The sequence below is a fragment of the Eulemur rufifrons genome, chromosome 15, assembly GCF_041146395.1.
Source record: "Eulemur rufifrons isolate Redbay chromosome 15, OSU_ERuf_1, whole genome shotgun sequence".
Classification (NCBI taxonomy): domain Eukaryota; kingdom Metazoa; phylum Chordata; class Mammalia; order Primates; family Lemuridae; genus Eulemur; species Eulemur rufifrons.
In genome coordinates, this window is record NC_090997.1 from 19485095 (window position 1) to 19510592 (window position 25498).

The 25498-nt window shown below is 37.0% G+C and overlaps 1 protein-coding gene across 1 annotated transcript in view; it reads right to left on the reverse strand.

The window, feature by feature from the left end:
• Positions 1 to 25498, reverse strand: part of PKHD1 (PKHD1 ciliary IPT domain containing fibrocystin/polyductin) — a 412333-nt gene that overhangs the window by 15533 nt on the left and 371302 nt on the right. Inside the window, exons 61-64 of the mRNA XM_069487338.1 lie at positions 23605 to 24622; positions 11712 to 11847; positions 9366 to 9453; positions 2026 to 2133 (exon numbers count right to left, since the gene is read on the reverse strand). Coding sequence (XP_069343439.1) covers positions 2026 to 2133; positions 9366 to 9453; positions 11712 to 11847; positions 23605 to 24622 — 1350 coding nt within the window. The remainder of the gene's footprint in view (positions 1 to 2025; positions 2134 to 9365; positions 9454 to 11711; positions 11848 to 23604; positions 24623 to 25498) is intronic.

Sequence of the window (25498 nt, forward strand, 5' to 3'; positions counted from 1 at the left end):
AGGACTACAAACCTACAGAAACCCTTATCTTTCTGCAGTGTTTCAGGAAGCTCAGAAGTGATAAAGGAGCCAGATTCATTATGTGAGATTCATCAGGAATCTATACACATTTGGTCAGATCTATTTAACTTCTTTGTTCCTCGATTTCTTTCTTGTAATAGAAATAATAATTTGTTCCCCTCTTTAGGATATTGGAGAGATGAAAAATAGTGGAAATGATTGCAAATTTTCTGCTCGATTCATGAAGGAATGAAACAACAACATGAATCAATGCTGATTAAGCCTGTTATTTTGAAGCCTAATAGAAATAAGACATTTCATTGATGGGTCCAAATGTGTGAACAAAGGCTGTTTTCCCAAACATTCTTGGACTTGAAATTGGTATACTTGGAAACAAGGAGTTATTCTCAGGACTCGAACCATTCATCAACATGATGTCAATAAGGGGTCATAGAAGTGCAAGACTTTAATATTTTCTTTTCCTTGTATTCTCCATCTATTGTCTTCTAATTTAAACTTTTGTAAATCTCATTCTGACAGACCCTTACCTTATAGACTTGGTCTTGAAAATTATGAAGACTAATTTAGGGGAAAACTTTTAATATGATTTTTCAGTGAGTCTGCTTTATAAGTTACAAGTGGAAACTAAAATAATGTAGTAGTCTACTAAATGAGAACACTAAGGTCAGCTCAGAATCACAAGTAGTGATGAGAAGTTTCTGTCTACAAAAACCAAGTTATTTTTGGTTTTGCAACTTATTCCTTAAGATAACCTTGATAAAGTATTGGATGATTATAAGTTAACCACCGGGAAAATTAAAGGACAAAGTTCTTTTAAATGTCAGGCAAACAAGGGACAAAATATCCAGCTCTGCATGTCTTACACTTTAAACATACCCATTAAAAAACTCAAGCTTAAGACAAAATCCCTGGGAATCCCATGGTCAATAACACTGCACTTGTTTTTCCATGAACCTGTACTTATATTAGGACACTTTCATACATATTAAAAGGATACCTGCCCTATAAAATTAATACTTAATAATTTCACCTGACCTCAGAAGATAGCCCTTTGTTAAGAAAAATGATCCAAAATTTGGAATTAAGGGGAAAAAAATGATTGCAGATCTCATCAACATCATACTGGAACATTTTCAAACAGGCCCATCCAAGGTTCATCAATTCCCTAAAACATACATTTTCCTGACTTAATATTTCTTATTCATTAAGGACCAGGCTTGCTAATTTGCTGAAGATTAATAAGCTGCAAATGATTTTTGTCTAGTAAAGATGCAAATGATATCAGTAGACCATCAAAGGTTATGGTTTGATTGCCTTATATCCAATTTAGCAAACTTAACCTCAGCATTTCTTCTCTAGCTATATGATTACTACCTTTCAAACACTCTTTAAACCAGTTTTGCCATCCACCTGGTTCCCTCAATAGTGAGTTAAATGACTTGTTGACAAGTGCTCATTATACATTTTCATGAGAGTCACATTTAATACTTCAGAGGCAGGTGTTTAAAAAATGGTTTGTCAAGAAGAACTGGGTCATATAAGCAATTTCCACACATCTTGTGCTTTTAAAGCATAAGATTTTTAATGAGTATTTGTCACTATTTGAGGGGGGAGGATGAGGAGCACAGTACCAAAGATAAGCTTTCATAATATTCAATAGCCCATGACTCTCTTTCTTATAAATTAAAATTTTCCTATTAATACCCAACCAAATGTCATAGAAATAAGAGAGAATAAAAAAGAAAGAAACAAGTCGAACATGCAAAGTGAATTTTAACATTTAGAGGAAAACGTATATTTGGATTCTTGTTCACCAGGCGTCTCCTGAGGCTTAATTCCTACATGTGCTCTTTCTTTTTACACCTTAATGACATAGACAAGTGAATGTTTTCTCTAAACTATAATGACTCCTTATTCATAATAGGACTTATTCCCATTATAAGGGAGAAGGGGTTATTTTTTTCAAAAGAAACAGAGAATAGAAGTACACAGTGCTGGAATTACCTGGAGGGGAAGTGACAGTAAAAATAAAGTGCCAGTTTGACCCAGAGATCAAGATTGCCAAGTTGGAGAAGCTTACGTAACCATCTCGAGTTTCTGCCTGGGTGCACCCTGCAAACAAATGCAAAACAAAATGTAGATGTTGGTTGCCTATTCAAGAACAATGTCTTCAAGTCTTCTCTGAAGGTACACAATCAGACAATAAAGGACAATTTCTTAAAAAATTAAACCTCAACTATCAGTTTTTTCTTAGACAAGTCTTGGAACTAAAGAATCCAAGATAGAACAATAGCTAACATATATTAAAAGCTCACTATGCCAGACACCATGCTTTATATACATCACTGTACATAAAATATACAATGTAAAATATGCTCTTATCTGTAAAATATGCTATTATCTATATTCTAGAGATTAAGAAATAGGCTTATGAAAGTTTAAATTACTTCGTACTGGAGTTATAACCCAAATCTACCTGATTTCAAAGTTTACATTCTTAACCACTACTATACATTGACTATTTTATTATCAAATGTCTATCAAGAAAAAAATTCTGTTAACTTTCTATATGGTCAGTTTCCAGAGTCCACTTCTCTTCTATTCAAGAAATCTGTAGTTTATGAGGTAGCAGAGTTAGGCCAAGAGATCAGGACAAGAGTAATTTATCAAATCATGATTGAGAATACTACCCTGATTTAGCAACTTGGATTGCCTGGGCCTTGATTTCCCTGAATAAAAATGCAAAAAAGAAAGCTTACATCTTTTAACAGTAGGCCACCCATTTATAAAGTGAAAGAAGGCAACTTAAGATCTCATTGACAATACCATTAATTGTCTTTTTGACTCCATCATCCCTAAATTGCTTTGCTAATTAACAGCTGCTACACTTCACTCTAGAAATGTCACTATGATTGGTATGGTGGACAAAGAGTTAGGAGAGTGGTCTTAAAGTTTATAAATTAATTTGAGATTTCTAAGGCTGAAAGGTATTATAAAGATATGCTTAGTGTTACATTTTTCAATTCAATTGCTCAATCTTTTTGTGAAAACATTGTCTTTTCTCATCAATTTTGCAGAGCTAACTAAAATTTCCTTCTTAAGAAACATCTTTTCCTTCATCTCTTCAGAGTTCTAAAATAAATAAAATGCCCAGAAAAATGAAAATAAATAAGCCAAGACTCAAATAAATGATATGCGTCCAAGATAAATGCAGTTTATACTCTTTAAAACCTATATGCATCAAAATTATGGTCAATAAACTCTTGCAAACAATGAACTGCAGAGTACAGATGTTCAACATGAAATCGTTTGCTGCAGTTTTTCCTTTGACAAACGTCCTTATTGTTCCCATCTTTGGAAGAATACAAAGCAGCATTTAATCGAAATGTGTCCGTAGAGCACAGTGAGTCTGCCTCGTAGAACAGCCGCCAAATTGCCTAATGGAAAGTGCTTTAGCTTCAAATGGGTTTGCTTTTGCGTTAAATACCAGCTTGCCTTAGAGATCTCTACAAAGATTCCCATATATATCTATGATATTCTCAGATTTGAAGCATATGTGCCCTAAAGCTGAGGCAATTGCTTCCAAGTACAGTACATTACTCCAGGGTTCATCATATCTTTGGAATAGCTATTATGAAATATACAAATGCAATTGACAGGCTCCCCGATCAAACTGGTATAAACAATGTATTGGCTAGAGGGAAAATGTGGGGTGTTGGGCTGCAGTGAGATTGGAATTGATTACACAACTATCGGGAAAATGGGTTTCTGCAGGGTAGATGGTTTGTAAGGTACCTTTGCAACTCAAATCATTCCCACAACTATTCCACTCGCTCCTAGCTATACATACTAGCAACCTGTTACATCATTAATGTTGGGATGTTATACTTAAAATTATTAAGAACATGATTTACAGCAGAGGTCCCCAACCTTTTTGGCACCAGGGACCGGTTTCATGAAAGACAATTTTTCCACAGATGCGGTAGTGGGGTGATGGGGGAAGGCAGAGCTCAGGCGGTGATGTGAGCAATGGGGAGCAGCTGTAAATACAGACGAAGCTTTGCTGGCTCACCTACCACTCACCTCCTGCTGTGCCTCCCCACCCTCCCAGGTTCCTAAGTTTCAGAAAAGATAATTTTTCCATAGTCGAGAAGGTGAAGGGGTGGTGGAGCTCTGGCTCGAGTTGGGGACCACAGATTTATAACACAAAAGGATCTGGAGGACTTTTAAATAATTGCCTTTGTATAATTCTATGTTTTATGGTAATGGAATGTAACTTTTTTCCAGTGAGGAGGGTCTACTAAGAAAGAATATGAAGTTATACTGCAAAATAAAAGATTTAGACTAGATATATAGATATGGTTTTGTTGTTGTTGTTATTTTATTTTTCTCCAGGAAATACTTAGAGTAAGTTAGATAATCCTTCCCAAATGCTTTTGGTGCCATTTTTTCTAAAGTGAAGAAGTATTTCATGATGGCTTCAAGAGAAACATTTAATCATATGAAATAGGGTGTTTGAGTGATATGGGCATTCTAAAACCAGAAAACGACATGTGACTTCTTCCCTACTTCAAGACACACACACAAAAACATGTGTATAGAAGACACCCTCAGCCCATTCCTCATATTTTCCCACTAGATCTCCTCAAAAGGACAATGGTGATGATACTGATCCAAGTGGGCCAGTTGGCTTGAGCTTGGTATCAGCAGGATAAAACAGCAGTTTAATACTTCATTCATTTCACATGGCCGCAATAAGAGTTTAAGCTGGTCAGTAATGACATCCTTGGGATAATTGAAAGAAATATAATAAAGAGTGGACGTGGGATAAAGGTCAGAAGTGGGTCAAAGGAAAATATGGAATCTGAGTAATGTATGGTTAGGAAAAGGCATGAAGCATGTGGGTAAGGCATGGAGTACGGGTAAGGTATGATATAGGAGAAGGCATGGAGCATGGGTAAGGCGTGGAGTAGGGTAAGGCATGAAGTATGAGTGAGATATGGATTGCAGGTAAGCTATGGCACAGGAGAAGGCAGGGAGTATGGGTAAGGTACAGGATATGGAGTTGTGGAGTAGGGGGAAGGTACGCAGTGTGGGCAATATTGGAGTGTGGACAGAGCATGGGTAATATATGGAGTAGAAGATAGGGGAGTTGAGTTTTAGTAGTCAGGTGAGGTTATCTGTTGTAAATATTACTAGGACATCAAAAAAGTGGAAAATTAATATTTTTGATTCTGTCATATTAAGGTCAGAAAGTGAGTTACTGTTATATCCTAAGCATTCCCTGTACCAAAATGCCAACTGCAGTTAAATGGCATTGAAGAAGGAACAGAATGTCAGCAACAAAAGCAGCAGTTCAAAATGCAGTTTTGCAGGTTTAATTTTCATATCGGTCAACCTTGGATACACTTGCTTAATTTCCTTACTTAATGATGTCCCTTGTTTCTGAAAATTTGTATGAGAACCATTCTGAGCTCTTCTCTTTTCTGAGGATTTTAAATCTAAGGAGTTTAAAACTTAACTGCTTAGGTAAAGAAATGACCAATAGCAAACACATGAGTTAGCAATAAAGGTGCTACTTTCACTAAAGTGAGCAACAGCTAGATGACATAAGTGAGAGTGTGGAAAGTCTGGAAATCTATGAGGAGATTCTCCCAAAATACACTGCATTACATGGGCCTTTAAAATTGAATTACACAAAAAGAAAGTGAAGAGAGTGCTGGGGAAAGCAACAAGATTTTCAAGTTTGGAAGAAGATCATTTTTGTGGACAAGCTGAAAACATTTGGATTCTTAATAAATAAATAAGTAGACAGGGCAGGGAATTTACAGGTCAAAGTAGCAACCTGAAATGAGTGGACAAATTTATAGCTTTAATAAGAAAACAGCAAGAGGAAACAAGCTTTAAACAGTAAGGATTTTGAAGCTATGAAATGTTTAATTATGAGATGTCGATTGCCTCCTCAAGAGAGTTTTCAGAAGGGGTTAGTTCTGTTTTCTGGATTTGATGAGGTGAAGCTTTGCAGGAAAAAAATGTATAAGCTAAACAAAATGGTGATTTAAGAAAAAAAACCCTGAGATCTGAGATTAAGTCATTAAAAAACAATGTCAAATGAGAATTCATGAGCTTAAAAATTTTATCATTATAATTTTTTATCTTTTTTAGGGACAAACAACAAAGAATGAAAGAGCAGTATCATCAGGAGTAGTAGGTGGTGTGTACTAGATGATAGGAACAGTTTCAGGCCAAAAATAAGTGTAATTAGAAGAGGCAAGATTTAGCACTTCTATGATTTACTTGTTACTATCCATTTCAGTATTTTATACATTTTACAGAAGCCATGCAAATAAGCTTAGACTCGTAGCCAGGCTAGCGCAAGAAATAACTGTGAAGTCATGGCCTATTCTTGGAAACCGGTGATTTTTCATATAGGTTGATGTTTGAGCTGGTAGAGGAGTCATTTCCAAGTTTGAAAAAAAAAATTCAGACAACACAAAGCCAACAGAAATACCCTAGCCAATTCATGAAGTGCCTAAGAAATCTGATATGCTGAATTTTTAAAGAGTTATCAATACATCCTCAAATTTGTATAAGGATGGGGATATTTGGCCAATTGTAAAAAAAAAAAATACACACCACATCATTTTAAAATCTCCAATGATTCATTGGTATGGAACATCCTTTCAACATGTTCCTCACAAATCTCAAAGGGTGTATCATTGCCATGATAGCAGTAACTGCACAAACGGCCAGTGCCTGAAACAATATTCCTAGGAAAAAGGGTTTGCAAAAGGTAACAAGATTCCTTATTTCTTCCCCAACATGATATGCAAATATCATGATAATAATATGTTATTGTAATTAAGACAGATAACTGTTATTCTCTTTTTTAATTTTTCCAGCATTGTTATATGTCTCTACATAGTATGCATATTTTGAAAATATTTATTATTTTTTTCAAATCACAACTGAGCTAATATTTAGAAAATCTTTCTAATCTAAAATAGCAATACAATGTTTAGTGCAGAGATTTGCTTGAGTACTAGCTCTTGGTCAGAATTATTCAATAATTCTGAATTCAAACAGACAAGATAGACCCATTGGCTCTATTTTCTTTTAATGAGACTGTAATATTTTTGAGGAGGGCTGTCTGGGATAGAGGTTTTGAGGAAGGAGATGGATGATTCCCTTTCTGAGACTATTTTCCGTGCTTTACCTTAAAAAATCACCTTTAATCAGTTTGAATTCTTGAAACACTTATTTTTCTCATTGAAACTAGTTAGAGGGATTAAAGGAATTTAACAGATCTAGTTTTTCAGACTATGATCATCTCTAGCCCACTATCCAAATACAAGAGATAATTTTAGATGGTCCCACTGGACCATCCTATTCTTGATTATATCAGGTTGATATAAAATGAATTTCTCTTCACCACAGAGCGAAGCCCCAGAATTGAACTGTGATTGTGCATGATTGGTACTCCCTCAAATGAGAGGGAACTACCCAATCCTACCCGTAACCAGAGGAAGAATCCCAGGTGTGCCCATGATCATGCAGAGAGGAAACTCCTGTGCATGAAAAATTTGAGCTCTCAGGCAAGACCTGTGTGTTGAGAGACGGCCCCCTTGACTGCACACAATTAGAAGGCTCCTGGTAGGAACAACGATTAATAATTTATGGGGTGGGTCGGAGGTGGTCAGAGAAGAGAACAGGAAGCCCTTTGGACTCTCTGGGACACAAACTATAAAAACTGAAAGCCAGAATCTCTTGTTTCTATTGCCTTAAAATGAAAATCACTCATATAGAAAGATTTGTGTCTTAGTTTGGCCCAGTAGCCAGGTCACACTTACCTTTTTGTCTTTCTCCTCATCAAAACTCTTGCATTTTGCTCCAACTCCAGTCTTTCCCATGTCAATAACACCAACATGCGCCCAATATATCAAGGCCAAAACTTCAAATTCATTTTTAAGCCCTTGTTTCCTATACTTCCAGTAGTTTCTGTTGATTCTACTTCTAAAAGATGCATTGAATCAATGCTCTTGTGATCTCCACCATCATCTCTTACCTGGCCTTCTGCAATCACTTCCCAACTGGCTTGGTACGTTCACTTTTGTTCTCCAATCTACCCCCCACAGAGCAGAGTGGTCTTCTAAACATATAAGTCAGACCTTGGCACCGATCAGCCTAAAACCCTCCAGTGGCTTTGCATCTCAGTGAGAGCACCGCGCACACTGCCCACATGGTCTCCAGAGTCCTCTGTTGTCTGTCAGGCGTGAACCATCTCTCTGACTTCACCTCTTCCCTTTATCTCCCTTGGCCATTAGGTTCCTTTGCCTCCTTTATGTTTCTCAAATACTTTCTCCTTAAAATATTTTCTGTGGATCACATTTTGTATGGTTTTAAAATATAAAGATTGAACTATTTCATAATACAAGAATGTGCACTTTTTAAGCTCCAAAACAAAGACAAGACAACTCAGCGGCAACCTAGAACTAATACTTAGGAATTCTACCTTCCTAAACTGTGGTAGACCACTAGGGGAGACCTGCAAACACCCTCTTATGTCTTTAAGTCAGTTGCATTTCACTGGATTTTTTTGTGGCTTAGATAGTCAGGAACGTAGAACTCAGAAACTATTTTGTACATAAAAACCATGTTGTACCTGCTTATTTCTCTCTAGGCAAGCCTCTGAAATGCACATTCCCGGAACCACCCCCCCTCCCCCCCAGAATATGTAACCAAACTATCTTGGGCCAAGGCTTAAAAATCTGCATTATAAATAAATTTTCATACACACAAGCTCCAAGGAAAGCAGATGGAGCTGCAAGTGCTGCTGGGATTGAACAGGAAGGTAAAAGAGGGCAGAAGAAGGTGGAGAGGAGAAAATTGACTCTGAGACTCTGATCATTTATTCTTCATATTACAACATTGAGAGCAAATGTTTCTGTTTCCTCATAGGAACCATATTCTACCTGGTAACTTGTTCCTTGGGCCAGTCCATGATACTGGTACCAAACAAGGTGTGTCATAGGGGCACTGAATACTCTGTGGAGAAATTGACATTTGAGGCCCAGCCAAAGATTCCATGCCCTTTTCCTTATACCATACTGAGGACGCAGATATGACAAAAATGTTCCATCATGCAAGGGAAGGGAGAAGAGAAGGTGGTGCCTTAAGTATTTACAATCTCCCTTTTCACAGACACTAGAACTGTGGACTGGGGATGAAGGAGATTCCTTCCAAAATAACTGGGTATTACCAACTTCACTATGAATTCCTAATGGTGCAAACCTTTTCTGTGCACATAAAATAGAAATAGGTACCTAAAAGTCACAGATGCTTACCTCTTAGCACTGAATCTGATGTCCCTTCCAGGGAAGCTGAAATGGTCCAAGGCTCTGAGGGGGACCCCAAGGACTCCACTCTTCGATTCTGGAAATGGTGGCATGGGAAAGGAAGAAGAAAAAGTTGGACAGAGAAGAGAATTTTGTGAATTTATCTAAAAAAGAGAAGATTCAGACAGAGAGTTTTATAAAGCACATATTCAGTAGAAATAAACAAAGGAAGGAAAGTGATAAATAAATGTCTTTCTCGTGTTAGGAATATATCCAATTACTTATGTATCTATTATTTTTTAGAATGTAGAGATTGGGTCTCACTGTGTTGTCCAGACAGGTCTTAAACTCCTGGGCTCAACCAGTCCCCCGACTTTGGCCTCCCAAAGTGCTTGGATTACAATCATGAGCCACCACTTCAAAACATTAAGGGGGTACAAGTGTTTTTGTTACATGGATGACTTGTATAATGCTGAAATCAAGGCTTTTAGTATGCCTGTCACCAAAATAGTGTTAATTATTCCCAGAAGGTAAGTTTTCATGCCTTACCCTTCTCCCATCCTCCCCCCTTCTTAGTTTTCAATGTCCTTTACACCACTGTGGGCCCCTGTGTACCCATCATTTATCCCCCACTTATTAGTGAGAACATGTGGTGTTTGGTTTTCCATTCCTGAGCTATGTCACTTAGGATAATGGGCTCCAGTTCCATCCAAGTTGCTGCAAAAGATATTATTTCATTCCTTTTTATGGCTGAGTAGTCCTCCATGGTGTACACACCACATTTTCTTTATCCTCTCATCAGTTTATGGGTACTTAGGTTGATTCCGTATCTTTGCAATTGTGAACTGTACTGCAATAAACATTTGGGTACAGGTGTCTTTTCAATGTAATGACTTCTTTTCCTTTGGGTAGATATCCACTAGTGTGGTTGCTGGATCAAATGCTAAGTCTCCATTTATTCCTTTTGGGAGTCTCCATACTGTTTTCCGTAGAGGTTGTACTAATTTACAGTCCCACCAACAGTATATAAGCATTCCCTTTTCACCACATCCATACCAGCATTTATTGCTTTTTGATGTTTTTTTTTTTTTTTTATAATGGCCATTCTGACAGAAGTAAGGTGGTACCTCATTGACATTTTAATTTGCATTTCCCTGATGATGGATGCAGTGCAAAAGGAATTGTTGGTGGGACTGCAAATTAATATAATGGAGTGCTATTCACCCATAAAAAGGAATGAAATAATGTCTTTTGCAGCAACTTGAATGAAACTAGAGATCATTATCCTAAATGAAGTATCTCAGGAATGGAAAAGCAAACACCACATGTCCTCACTAATAAGTGGAAGCTAAATGACAGGTACACAGGGGCACAAAGTGGTGTAAAGAACATTGGAAACTAAGAAGCAGGGAGGGTGGGAGACTGTGAGGGATAAAAACTTACTTACTGGGTACATGTGCATTATTCTGGTGATGGGCACACTCAAAGCCCTGACTTCAGTATTAACAATTCTTTCATGTAACAAAAACACTTTTACTCCCTTAATATTTTGAAAAAATAGAATGTATCAAAATCAGCTTATTAAAAGAAGGGAAGGAAGATTACTGCAGGACAAGTTGGGGCAGGGCAGTGAAGAAGGGAAAGGAAAGCTAAGTTTATAGAAGAGGAGAGTGACATGATGCACTGAAGGTTAACAAGAAATGGAAAGGTTAAGAGAAGAAGGCAGGAGGGAGCTGGGTGAGAGCCTGGCTAGATCAAAGTCGACAGGTTTCCAAGTGTGGATCTCAGTCCCAGGGTCTTCTCTCTGCACATTTCAGGTGAGGGGGATGCATTTGTAAAGTAAAGAGGAGAAAGCTGAGTCAACGATCATATTTCACATTTTTTCCCTGTGAGTTTCCTAAATATAGAAAAGATAAAATAGAGTCAGAGGACAGGGAGCCTGAAATTAGAAATAAGCACAGAAGCCTTTTATGGACGATTTACTGAACCACACATGAGAAAGATCATTCAAAATAACGTGAAACTGCTATGCATATGTGACATCGTAAGTTCCTTCATCAGCATATGAAAAGATAGACTTCTCTGAGAAGGCTAGATTTCAAGAATTTTCTTGGGGAAGAAATATATTTAAATTTTAATCTACCCTTGATCAAATTCTGAGCATTCATAGAAAACGGAAGGAAGGCACACCGTGAAGTGGAGGGAAAATGACAAAAGTCGTGAGAAGTTGCAAGTGCAACAGATTACACAGTGGATACTCTGTAATGTGTACCAGTGACGACAAAATCTAAGACATATGCTGAATACAACCTGCTGCTCAGCTCTCAACAAAGACGGGTACCTGTGAAAAGTTACCTGCTTGTCCAAAAACACGAGTTGTGGCTGCACTGGAAGCTCTTTTCCCACTTCTCCATCCGAAGGCTGGACTAGGATGGAAAGAGCGTAGGGCCGCATATATATCAAGTCCCCAGTTTTAAAGCTGCTTGTATTTCTGGAAGATATAAAAACAAACAGAATACATCTATAGGATTACCAAGATCCCTGCAGTAGCAATTTTCAATAATACATTATTACCAGGGAAAATATTTTCACTTGCCTGTGTTTCTAGAAACTCAATAATATACCGTATAGCGAATATGACTTTATACCACCAAATAATTATATATTTATTTGATATGTTTCCTTAGCCATAATAAAAAAATGAACTGGAGGTGGGGAGAAACACAAAGTAGGAACTTATATTTTTATCACTAGTTATTAAGATCAACCAAAGACAAAAAAAAAAGCCTCAGTCAAGGAACTTATCAGAATAAAATACTTAGAGCGCAGGGACATGTTCAACAGTAGGTTATTAAACCAGTTCTTCCAAAAAGTGCCCTGATTTGTGGTGCCTTCCAATTTCCGTAGGATAAATACTGATGCTGTCACTGATTCTCAGGTATGATGATAACATCACTGAACAGAGTTGGGAAGAGACGCACAGAAGCAAACTCCAGCATAGCACTGTTTCACAAAGAGTAGCTCACTTAAGCTTTGCAACAACCCTTTGTATTTATATTCTCCATGTGTGCTTGCACTTAATAGGTCCAATAATTGCAGCATTAATTGATTATTTTAATTGCACAAAACACCTGGGGAGAGTACTTACAATAGGTAATTTTGATTTATCCGTGGTTTCACAAAAATTGCTCTAAAAAAATTTTTTGAAAGATAGTCACATGCCAAACCATGTGTTTGAGAGAATGAGGACATACCTTCACAATAAAAATAAAACAAGAAGTGTCAAAATGAAATATCAGAGGTATCAACTGTCAAACTTAGTACTTAAGGAAGTCAGATATTTCATACTTAACAACCTAATATTTACTGAGCATTTATTGTGGACCTGGCACTACCATAGAGCTTTCATGTATAAACTCATTCCATCATTAAGTGAACTATGAAGTAGGTACTATTATTTATATACGAAAAAAACAGGTCCAAAAAGGCTTAAGTAACTTGCCAAGGGTCTTACCAATAGTAAGTGTTGACCAAGGTCTAGAGTGGTTAACTAAAGAACTATATTGCTTCTCCCCTCATTCGAGCACACTAATTGCTGATGTGACTTAACAATAAAATGGAACACATATAAAGTAATCATGTAAGTATTTTTGGTATTTTTGATGACTGAGCTAGCTTTATTAAAAGAACATTATACGCCTATTGTTCCATTAAGTCTGTTATGTATTACACATCATAGGCATGTAACAGATAGCTGGCAATTAAAGGGAGCTATATGGATATCATGTATCACATATATTATCCTAACGTAGGGCATCCCTTGGTGAATTACCCTCAAAACAGCCTAGGCCAGGCTTAATGACGCTTTTATTTTTTAAAAATAGTAGCCTACCCTGCCACCTCCCACTGAATGTTTATGAGTCAACTATTCTCTTTCCAACCTACAAATAAGTAATTATTTGTCATGGAGGGTGTATGTCAGGTAAAGATGAAAATTAGTCCTAAAAAAGGAAATAGTGGAAGAGTAAATACTATGGATCACAAAATATGAAAGTTCTGCAGGAAGCAATTTTTTTCTCCCCTGGGAATCCTAGGAAATGCAGGCAGAGTGGGAATATGTGGACCTAAGAAGCCTCTTTCGTCATCTACCAGTTAAGACCCGGCCTCTATGCTAGAGTCACTCTTTGGAAATTCAACATCCACTAGCCCAATCATCGCTTATTTGTTTGCTTAGCCCGAGTGGCTAAGGCTCCTTTCCTTTTTTAAAAGGAATAATTTAAATCAGATTATAAAAATGTATGCTATTATTTCTACCCTTCCATGGGTCCCAGGTTATTGGAAAATTCTAACACTGTTACCAGATCTTATTTCTCCCATAACCTATTCCTTAAATGCTGTCTTATGAGGGCCGGGATACAGGCAAGCAGTCTGGGTTAAAGAAACGGAAAGACCCCATCAAAGACTGTGACATAAGTACATTGATGTCTGGAGATGAAGGGATGGGAACCAACTGCCTGACCACCCGCTGAAAGGCTGTTCCCGACACACTTTAAAGTTTATTGTGAGCAAACATCTCTTATTAAATGTAAACAGCATCTCACTGGAGGTCAGAGACGCGCTGTTGCAGCATATCCCAAGGTAATACCACTTTAAGCTCCACATAAACTCTTAAGCAGTTTCTATCCTAAAACCTGACCGTAGGTGGTACAGTTTTTTACGATATGTTATAATAGTGCAATAAATCTGTTAGCTTAAAATCGAATCTCCGTGGCCTTTTAGAGAAATCATCATTAAATGCAGGGTCCTGTTAATGATGCCATCGAAGTGAAATTGTTTAATCTGCTAAGGGGGTGAAAGGTCACCAAATGAATTTTTTATAATACATCAACTTGACACGCAATAGGGAAAACTGTAATAGATAAAAGCAAAGGAAAAGGGCACTGTCTTCTTCTGATAGGTCAATAGCAGCCAAGAGAGTCACTCATCCACTTTCCCTTCACGATGGGGCTCCTTTTGCATTTAATATGGACACCCAATTAATACCTCAGCACCACAGACAACCTCATTTTAGGTGACTTATAGCAATTTCTCCCCCTTCCCTGAAATGAAAGTGATCACAATACATCATAGCATTGTGCGAATTAACGTTAATTGATTCAAGTTACCAAGCAATGATGGGCCACTTATATAATCTAGGCGTTATTGGGTGCTAGAAGGGATGGAGGGAAGATTAGATTCCAGTGTCCGTTGCTGTGACGACGGGAGTCACCTGACGCCTTGTTAGACAGTTGTAAGGTTCTATTGCTGGCCCCAGTGGGGTCGTCAGTAAACTGGAGTGATGTCCAAACATCATTACACGCTGCTCCAATATTAAAGCAAAGGGATTAGCAACTTATTGCAAGCAACCTGGATTTGTCATTGTGCTGTCCTTATCCAATTTCCAAGTGCTAATGTGACTGTAGCCTGCAGGCAGAAGGACCTACAGCCAAACTTTAAAAAATGGGGAAAGTTCCCTCCATTCCTCCCAGTTTTAACCACTGTTTAACAGCTTCTAATACCCAGTCAGATATGTGAAAGAATTTTTTTCCTCTCCAATGCTCAAGTGCAGGCTAAAGGCGAAAGATCAAGACAATACAGAAATTTCACAGTTCAGAGATCACTGCTATTCACTCCAACCCTTGCTTTTCAATTGACCACATCTGCAATGTTTGCCCTGTGGAGGATCGGATTGTTTCAATTTACATAGCAAGCCCAGCAAACAAATAAATAAATATCACTGGTGGAAACTGGCTCTGTGTAAGACCTCCGAGAGTCCGGTGGGGTGGGTGATTAGAGATACTCTCTTTTCAACTCTCTCCTCCTCAAATCTCCTAAGCCAGATTCCTGTAGAAAAGCCTTATATTTTGATTAAATGTCTCATAGTGTTTTGAGCATTTTTGATTTCTCTTGTTTTAAATAGGTTATATAAGGCAGAACATCTATAAGTACCATTAGGGGACTTGAATTCTAAAGGAGTTTAGACAATTCTGTACCCTGGAAGAAAAAAGATAAATTCTTTAGTCAATTCCATTTAACAAACATATGTTAACCCTCCTACTTTGTACATTGTTCAAAGTGCTATAATATATGCAAAAATAAATAAAACACTATGACCTCTGCCCCTCAGTAATACTCTACTATGCAGGTAGTAGGACAATAATGTCTTTTCTGACTATCTTTCTGAGTTGATACATACAATTTTACTTACATTTTGTGGTTCTTATGCTCCCTATTAAATTTAGCCAGGCTTCCTTAGTGGCTGTCAACTCCTAGGAGGGAAGAAATGCCCTGGGATCTGACAATTTCCTTCTGGCACTATGGGCTAGTGCAGGGGTGGGGAACCTATGACCTTAAGGCCACATGTGGCCTTCTAGGTCCTTAAGTATGGCCTTTTGACTGAATCCAAATTTTACAGAACAAATCCTTTTATTTTTATTAATACATTTTTGTTTGTCTTTTATATATTTACCTTATTTTTTAAATGAATGCATTTAAAATACTGAAGAATAAAATAGTTTCAAAGCAAAATAATCCCCCCAGATGGACCAGCACAATTAAAACATTAGTAACCCATAAGGGCTAAACTGATGTCTGCTACACTCATGATTTAGTTATCATGACTGGCACCACTACCACATGAGGCTGGTTGGCGAGAGTTTATGGGAGTCGAGCACGCCAGTGTATTATCAGCTTCTGACAATGGCGCACTGTGTTTGAAGTGGAATTTGTGAGTAGTTGCACAGCTCAAAAGCATTTTTTTAAATTCTGTCTGCTTAACAGCCCATCATGTCAAAGAAGACCAAGAGAAGGCTGAAGGAAGAAAGCAGATTTTTTAATGAGGATTGGGAATTGCAATATTATCTTGTTTCTGTTAAAGATGAGATGATTTGCTTGCTTTGTGATACTGCAATATCAACATTAAAGAAATTCAGTGTTCGTCAGCATCGTAACAGTTATAAAGACCACAAATATTTTAAATTAGAGGGAGAGACACAAAAGGTTATATTGCAGAAATTAAAAGACAAAAAGCAAAAGCAAAGGCAATTCTGTCAAGCAGCAATAAGCCCTGAAAATAATATCACTGAGGCAACTTATAAACTAGCTTATATACTCAGGAAAACAGGGAAACCATTCAGTGATGTATCATAGAAATTGTGGAAGAATGAATTGCCGAAGTTGTAGAATGCTGAGACCCTGATAATGTTTCAAAGTACAAAAAATGGCCTTTTTCAAGAAGAACCATAACTGATCAGCAGTATTATTTAGCCTTCAACTTAATGGAACAACTTCATGCAATACTTCAAAAGGAAAATATATATTATTCAATCGCTTTGGATGAATCAACTGATACTACTGACTCAGTGTATGTTTTATACTTCATTTGGGTCATAACAGAAGATTTTCTTTGCTAGGAAGAGTTATTGGCTTTGGGAACTCTTGCAAACAGAACACAGGGAATAGATATCTTCAACAACTTTGAAGGTAAATGTCATGAAGTTGGACTGAATTTGGCAAATTTAATGAGTGCATGTACAGACAATGCACCTTCCATGATAGGAAAACATGAAGGGTTTATTACACAGATAATAAAAGTATCAACAGATCCAGATGTTCTCATTTCTTTTCATTTTATCTTGCATCAGCAAAATTTCTGTGCTAAAGCTACTATTTTAAGTGACACTTTGCAACAAGTTATAAATATTGTTAACTATATTCGTGCAAATGCAACACAACATCATCAGTTTCGTAACATGCTAAAGTTGAACGATGAGGTATTCAGTGGGGATTTGCTGTATCATTCTAAAGTGTGTTGGCTATTGCAGGGGCAGGTGTTAGTCAAAATTTTATCTCTGCAAGAACAGATAGATAAATTTTATAAAGAACAGAATCAGTAATGTGAATTATTGAAAGAAGATTTCTATAGGAATTCAGCATTTCTGTGTGATATCTTGTCAAATCAAAACGACATGAATATTTCTTTGCGAGGTAAAACTATGTCTATATATGATATGTGGCAAAAAATCCAAGCATTTCAAAAAAAGCTATCTTTTTTCAAAACATTTCTTCTTCAAAAGTAAATTTCAAATGAACATTTTCCCAATTTAGCAAAGGTCATTGATGAGGAGGACGATACATGAGAATCATTTGAAGAATTTGCAGCTGTTATAGACCTATTAATTGGAGAATACAAGGAAAGGATCACTGACTGAGAATCATGACATCACACTCAAATTAGCATTTCAGCCTCACTTAGTTGATATTATCAAGGCACCTGAGGAATTACAGATGGAATTGATTGAGCTCTCAGTAGATGGCATTTTAAAATCACTGATGCTAAGAAAGATTCAGTTGAAATATGGAAAATTGTAGTACAATACCCATGCCTTTGGCAACATACCCGAAAAATGCTTTCTTGCTTTTCAGCCACTTATTGCTGTGAATATACATTCTCCTCCCTAACCCAAATCAAGAGGGCCTTAAGGTCACAAATGACTGATACCCATCTAGAGGATCATTTAAAACTGCAGACCTCTATGCTACAACCAAATATTCAAATGCTTTCCAACAAAAAGCAGACATAACAAAGTCATTAAAAGTTTAGTTAACTTTAAAATTAACAAATAGTTTTCATTTTTTGAAATGATTAAGTACATAGTAGTTAGATTTTTAAAAATAATGTACATTTTTAAGTATATTTAATTGAAGTTTCTTGGATGCAGCCTTATTTGATTACAGCTAAATTAATGCAGCCTTCCAACATGAAAAGGTTCCCCACCCCTGGTCTAATGGTTCCAAGTCTGGCACAGTGTAAGCACTCAACACATGCTACTATAGTAACACTTTGTCATGTACTTCCTCTATTCCTAAGTCACTAATTGCGTCTGAAAAGCCACCACCCATCTTGGTCTGGCCAACTTCATGTTGTGGTGCCCTCCTCAAGAAATGTGCTTAATTCTATGCTGTAATATTTATGATTAAGCACTTGTGATACCTTGGAATTATTCATTTCAAATTGAGATTTGAGTAACCCTAGGTGTAAGTCAGAAGTATATAAAGACACAGAATAAATATGGTACATCTTCCAACAATGTCAATTATAAGCAAAAATTCATGGGACAAACACTTAAGTATTCAAATTAGTAAATAATTTAAAATAGTATTTTAAAATAAATCTAGCAAGAATATTTTATCTAGGAGAATGGAAACTCTGGTTACATTTTTTTATGGTCCTACACAAAATATTCAGACTCTCTTGTTTGTCCTGGGGGGCTGTAGTAATCTAGCCAGGAAAAGAGAAATCACTCAAAGTCTTTGCAATGGAAGAGATTTAATATGAGATATTGGTTATACCGGAGTATTAGAATAGGAGAAAAATCAAAGATATTGGTTACATAGGAGTATTAGAATAGTAGAGAAGTCAAACAGGCTACATTTCACTATGTGCAACAAATATTGAATGATCATTTATTGTGAATGACAATATCCTTAAGTACTCTTTGGAATACAACAGTAAGTTGAAACCTTGACCACCTAATAAATGTTATAAAGATACTCAAGTTAATGTCATGAAAAACTAGATTAATGATTAAGCAGGTTCATCTTGAAATAATTCTTTGTAGCAGACATGGAATGAGATTTAATATAACATCTTCTCTTTAAGTAGTTGAGTAAATGTTTTGCCTAACCATTAACTTTCAAATCTCTAGATTTTCATAGAAGTCATATAATATTTTAGATATAATATCTAGTCAATGTTTGGGGAATAAAAACCATTGAAATAGAGTCTTTCATGAGTCCATTATTTACCTAGCACTTCACCATATGTATGCATAATTCTTATATTACTTGCTTTTAAGGTAGTGTGGTTCGATTTTGGAATTAGAACGACATGTACATGAAGCAGGGAATTGCTGGATGCAGACATGTCAACAGCAGCAATAGATTATAATTAACATCCTGTTCACAGAAAATAGCAGGAAAAATATAAACTGCAGAGCGAGAATCAAAGATTTAGTAGTCTGGGACTATTTAGTATAAGAACAATAGTACCCGAGGGCATCACTGCAAAATTAGGGCTGTGAAATAAATGATGGTTTTAATGATGACCATGAATCATCAATAAAAATGCGAATGGTCTATGATATCTCCCATTTAGTAATACTGTATATTATGCAATATCTTTGTCTTTTCTTTAAAGTTTAAGAGTTGAAGACTTTTAAAAATGCTAGTAATTAAATGAACAATTTTTAATGGTACAGAAAGTTTGCTTAGGCAGAACATCTCATTTTCCCACAAAGCCACATACATGAAATACTATTACAATAATTTTGTTATCTACTCAACTCAACAAAGTAGTGGATTTTTACTGCAGTGAAAAGAAGAAATGGTGTAAAAACATTTTTTAATGGCAAAGTTGTGGTTTTGCCTTGGGGAAGGATAAAGACAAGCTGGAAATACAGGAATCTCTTCTAGGATAAACATTCTGCCAGTCTTGAAAAGAACATCCTCCCATGTTGATGGAAAGATTCTACCCTTGCAAACTCCAAACAGCTGTTTCCTAGAAACAAGTGCCCTGGGAGATGTGGAGAGTTTGCAGAACAGAAAATATTAAATGTGACTGAATGCCAATAGATTTGTATCACCTATTGGCTTTCCTAATTTTCTTCCGTATTCCATGTCAGTCTGATAGAGTGCTCCTTATGCAGAATGGGGTTAGTTAAAAAGCCACTAATGTAATAAACACACACTCATGCACATGTGCACACACAGGTAATTCCCACGGTGTCATGCTCACCCTTACTATCACTGGTTTCAGGGTCCAAGGTTCATGGCAATGTCATAAACAAAAAGCTTTATGTGACATAGCATATCAGTTTTTTATTGCTTCTTAAAAAATTATCACAAAGTTAGTGCCTTAAAATAATGCAAATATGTCATCTCTAGGGAATGAGTGGGTCAGGTGTCCAGACAGGCTTGGCTGGGTTCACTGCTTATGCAGAGGCTCATCAGAAGAATTCACTTCCAGATTGTTGGCAGAATTCACTTCCTGTGGCTGCAGAAGAGAGATCACTGTTTCTTCACTGGCTGTCAGCCAATGTCCACCATGTACTCATAGAGTCTGCTTGCATTCCTTTTCATGTGGCCCGTTCCACCTTAAAAGCAGGAACATATCAAATCTTTCTCACATTTGGAATTTCTCTTCAGCCTCCTTCTTCTGCCATAGCAGGAGAAAACTCTCCTTTTTTTTAAGGGCTTAAGTGCTTGATTGGAGCCCCTTTGATAATCTGCAAGAGTCTCCTTATCATAGGGTCACCTGTGCCACATAACATAGAGTAATCCTAAGAGTGCTAGCTTATCACATTCATAGGTTCCAAACATCAGGGAGGCACATCTTTGGGAAGTCATTTTAAAAATTCTGCCAACTATAGACAGCATTAGCATTTCAATAGCTAAGATTCTATGAGAAATACACAGATATTTAATTTTATTTTGTGACAAAGAGTATTATGTAGAGATTTTTTTCCTAGTATGGGAATAAATGAGAGAAGAAAGAGGGAAGGAGAAGAGAAAGGAAAGAAGAATGTTCAAGAGAGAAAAAGTCAAGTTTCTATCAAAACAACATAAAATGTGTCCTGCCAGGATTCCAGATAAAAGATAGCATATAGAAATAAGACCCTGCTGGGGAATGCCCAGTTTGAAAAGGGCAAATTGAACGTGTGTTTATTTTTGTTCCCTCCACAAACTCCACTGAAATTACCTAAAAAATAAAAATGAGTAAAGATGGTATAAATAAAGACAGGTGAGGAGACAATAAATGACAACAGGGGTCAACAAAGTTTTAGAAGTTGGAAAAGAGGTTCATGGAACCTCTTCCTCTAGCCAAGCAGAGGAAGCTTAAATCCAGATGCCTCTGAAGGAAGATAAAGATCAGAAGAGGCCAATTCACTATGTACTATTTACTTAAAAAGTAGATGGCAATTCCGTTTCTTTCCACCAAACAGAAGTTGGTAGTTTCTTGAAAGTAGGTACTTAGAAAAATATGTGTCCAATATAGCCTCCATTTGCTGAAATGCATACAACTCCATTAAATTAACAGGAGTGAACCTCTGGAGAACATCCTTGGCACTTTTCACTGAAAGGACCCCAGTCCTAGACTCATTTCTGCTGTCTCAAGGTTAGTTCATGAGCTTGTCAGTAGCTCTCCAGTGAGTTCAATGGAAGTCCCAGCCGACACCATTCAAAGCTGAAAGAAACAAGGCTGGCCACGGGGCCTGTTTAGGGGTTCAGAGTTGTTTACCATACTGTGCAACTCGTAGGAACATGGAAACTTACTAATTCTCATGCAATTCCATAGGACATGGCATTTCTCATTCTACAGAGATTCGTGCAGACATACTTAAAAAGCAGCCTTTCCTTATCTTTAGAAGATTTATTTTTGCCTATGTCTAGAAAACTCTCTTAAAATACTAGAGAAACAGAGAGAGATGGGGGCTATAACATATCCCAACAGAAAATCAATGCTATAATATACACGTTCAGCAGTTTCTTATTAAATCAGAAATATCTGAGTCAAAAGTGAAAACATGATGGCTATGACGGATGGCGGGTGATAAATAAAAGTGATCTTTTCCCTGAAGTTGTCTCACTTCTTCATGGTAGAATAATAGGCCCCCCACACACATGTGTGTGCCTAAACTTGTGCCAGATCCACTCTCTGCTGCTTTTCTTCTGATGCACCTCTACTGCTTCTACTCACTGACTCTTTTCTCCTTCTAGTTAAAGGCACAATGTTCACTGTGTCATCTTTTACATGGAATATAAAAATCAGTCGTTTTGGAACAATGACCTATTAGTAAGCTCAGTACTGTAAAATCTAAATAAAATTAAGTAATGGACTGACCCTTTTTTCTCTCTAGGTACCCATACATATACTTACAAGATCTCAGTGGTATCTAAATGAAATTGGGCTAAAAGAAGGAAAAGAAATCTAAACATAAGCTAAGATGCATTAGCATCATTCTTCTCAGATTCCTGATTTTCATACCACCATACATAACATTATAATAATGTCTTTTTTTTTTTTTTTTTGAGATAGAGTCTCACTCTGTTGCCCAGGCTAGAGTGCCGTGGTGTCAGCCTAGCTCACAGCAACCTCAAACTCCTGGGCTCAAGAAATCCTTCTGCCTCAGCCTCTCGAGTAGCTGGGACTACAGGCATGCGCCACCATACCCGGCTAATTTTTCTATATATATTTTTAGCTGTCCATATAATTTCTTTCTATTTTTAGTAAAGACGGGGTCTCGCTCTTGCTCAGGCTGGGATAATAATGTCTTTAACATGGTGAAGGTTTGGGTGGTTGACAAAAATATCCAAGATTTAATGGATTATGAGCAATCATGGACTATAAGTACTTTTAAATTCTAAAGCTAACAATACCCACAGCCCTTCAGATCAATAAGATACAGAAAAAAGAATTGCTTGAGTTTTTTTTTTTCCAGTTTTCATACATATTAATGTACTGTAGGGAAGAGGAACACCTGTCTCCAATGTAAAGAAGGGGAAATTATGATACAGAAACACTAGCTAAGCTTTCATTTGGATATGTTCCTATGTATATAAAAAGGGAATCAACATAGTAGTAGAATATGCCTCCAAGTGTGAAGGCATTTTTTTGTTTGTTTGTTTTTTCTTTTCATTTCAGTTCTAGTGAATCCCACATCCATTGGAGATGGCTGCATAGAAGTAATTACTACTCATTAAATATTAATTGCTTATTTATTGGCACTACCACAAGTAAAATAAAAAACAGTAACATCAGAGTATATCTGTTTTAGCTTAGCAACCTCAGAACCTAGTCCACTGCTTAAATTCATTACATAAATGAACAAATGAACAGAAAACAAGTTGATTCAGAACAATTTCTTCCTACATGCTTTTCACTTTAAGGAACCAAAATAGAATGTTTTCCACCACCTGGGAAATAGAATGATCATGAAGAATGTGAATTTAATAAAGAATCTAAAACTCAGAATTTAAGTCTTTAAATGGTTCTTTTAATTTTTTTTCTTATCTTGAAAAGTAGACAGGTTATGTGAGTCAGTGTAAGTAGACTGACATTTTCTGTATATGTCAATACGAACTCAAGAAATTAGCCTTCATTTAAATATTATTATAATTAAATAATTATAATATTATAAGTAGTACTTACTCATAACCAATGACTCCCTTCGGCTGAGTCACCAGTAAGGCCCCGATAGTCAGATTCAGGACATTCTCTAGTGCTCCATTCTGTTGAGCAGTGATGACTTGGTGAGTCAAATTCTGCAGTTTGTTAGTAGATAAGGATGGAATCATTACAGTGCTCCTTACTGTTGGCAAATCACCAATTTCAAAGACGATCACCTTTGAGATAGTTTCCATAGTGGTTGGCGGTGAGTCCCCATATGAGTTCATTTCCATCATGAGAGGTCTACGTTGACCAACTCTTCTATAATGACTGACACAAGTTACAGCTGGGCAATTTCGCCTTCTCTTTGCTCTATTGTCAGCAATGGCCTTTAAAGTCACTTCATCGCCAGGCATCTCATGAACAAATCTGATTTGGTTTTGGCCAATCTGTAAGAAGTCAGTTAGTCTTTCAAGTATCATTATTTCCCAGTCTTTTTCTAAGACTGCATATGTCACCGCAAGGGCTAAATGAATGGAAGCACTTGAGCGTATTTCAACAGGCTCCTCTCCTTGCAGAACAACATACAAGAAGTTATCCATGACGTTGAAATAGTTGGTACCAATAGATTCGTGTAGCAATAAGGAAGCTGACTGAACCACAGTGGGTGGAATAAAACTTCCCCTCAGGAAAACACGGGGGCTCTGGAGCTCATGGTAGAATACAGCCAAAAGAAGCTTGGATGTACTTTTGTTCCCCAGTAGAAAGAAACGCAAAACTTGAGGAGTTTGGTCCACAAAGCAGACCTTGGTGATTTGCCTCGTGGGTAAAATGGAATAGAAAGTAGATACAGACCTTAAGGTAGAGCAGGGAGTATTGGCATTTACACTACTAAAGGTGTCAACAAAACCACTAGTCACAGATACAACTGGATATAACTTCTGCATTGCCCAAGTGGCATCAGCATTGTCAAGAATAAGGACCACTTGGTCAGTCTGTTTGCAGATGAAGCCACGCATCAATGATCGATATGTGCATTTCTGTTCTTCTCTAAATGTACCTATAAAATAAAGGAAAATAAACAAATGACATATGAGTCACAATCTTTCAAAGATGCTTTGCAATCCGTCCACCACTCTCATCATTATCTGTAACCATGTGAAATATTTATTGAACATCTAATTGTGCTAGAGGCTGAAAATGCAAAGAAGTTTTGGGTAAAATAAAAAAAGACACATGTATTAAATAATAGACATTTAATATATTTTAAATGTATATGTAATATATGCTATTTAAATTTAATAATGGAGATGATAGCTAAGTGAAAAAAGAGTTGAATAAGTAAAAGAATTAAGACCAAGAAATAATCACCAAGGGCTCCTGAGGGGAAAAAAAACTGAACTGTTTTTCACCACTCTCACACAATGTAACACATGATGCTTCACCTCTGGTCAAAATGTGTGGGTGTTTCTCACCACCAACATCCAATTCTCCATTGGACACTCATGTGATGTTATACAATATAACTCAATTTTGACCTTATCTACCTGGAGTTAGTGTCAGACCCCACAAGGTAAGGGCTCAGTCTTACAATACTTCTCGCGCTTCAGATGCCAGTCTCAAGCCCTGGGTTCTGACCTGTGCTTCTGATCAACCAGCTTTAAATCAGGGGTCCCATGACTCCCTCCTTGGATTCAAGTACTTTGTTAGAGAGGCTCACGGAACTTAGGGAAACACTTTACTTATGCTTTCCCATTTATTATAAAGGATATTACAAAGCATACAGATGAATAGCCAGATGGAAGAGATGCTTAGGGCAAGGTATGGGAGAAGGAGTAAGGAGCTGCCATTCTCTAAAAGCATCACCCTCTAGGCAACTCAACATGTTCAGCCATCGGGCGGAAGCTCTCCAAACCTGTCCTGTTAGGTTTTCATG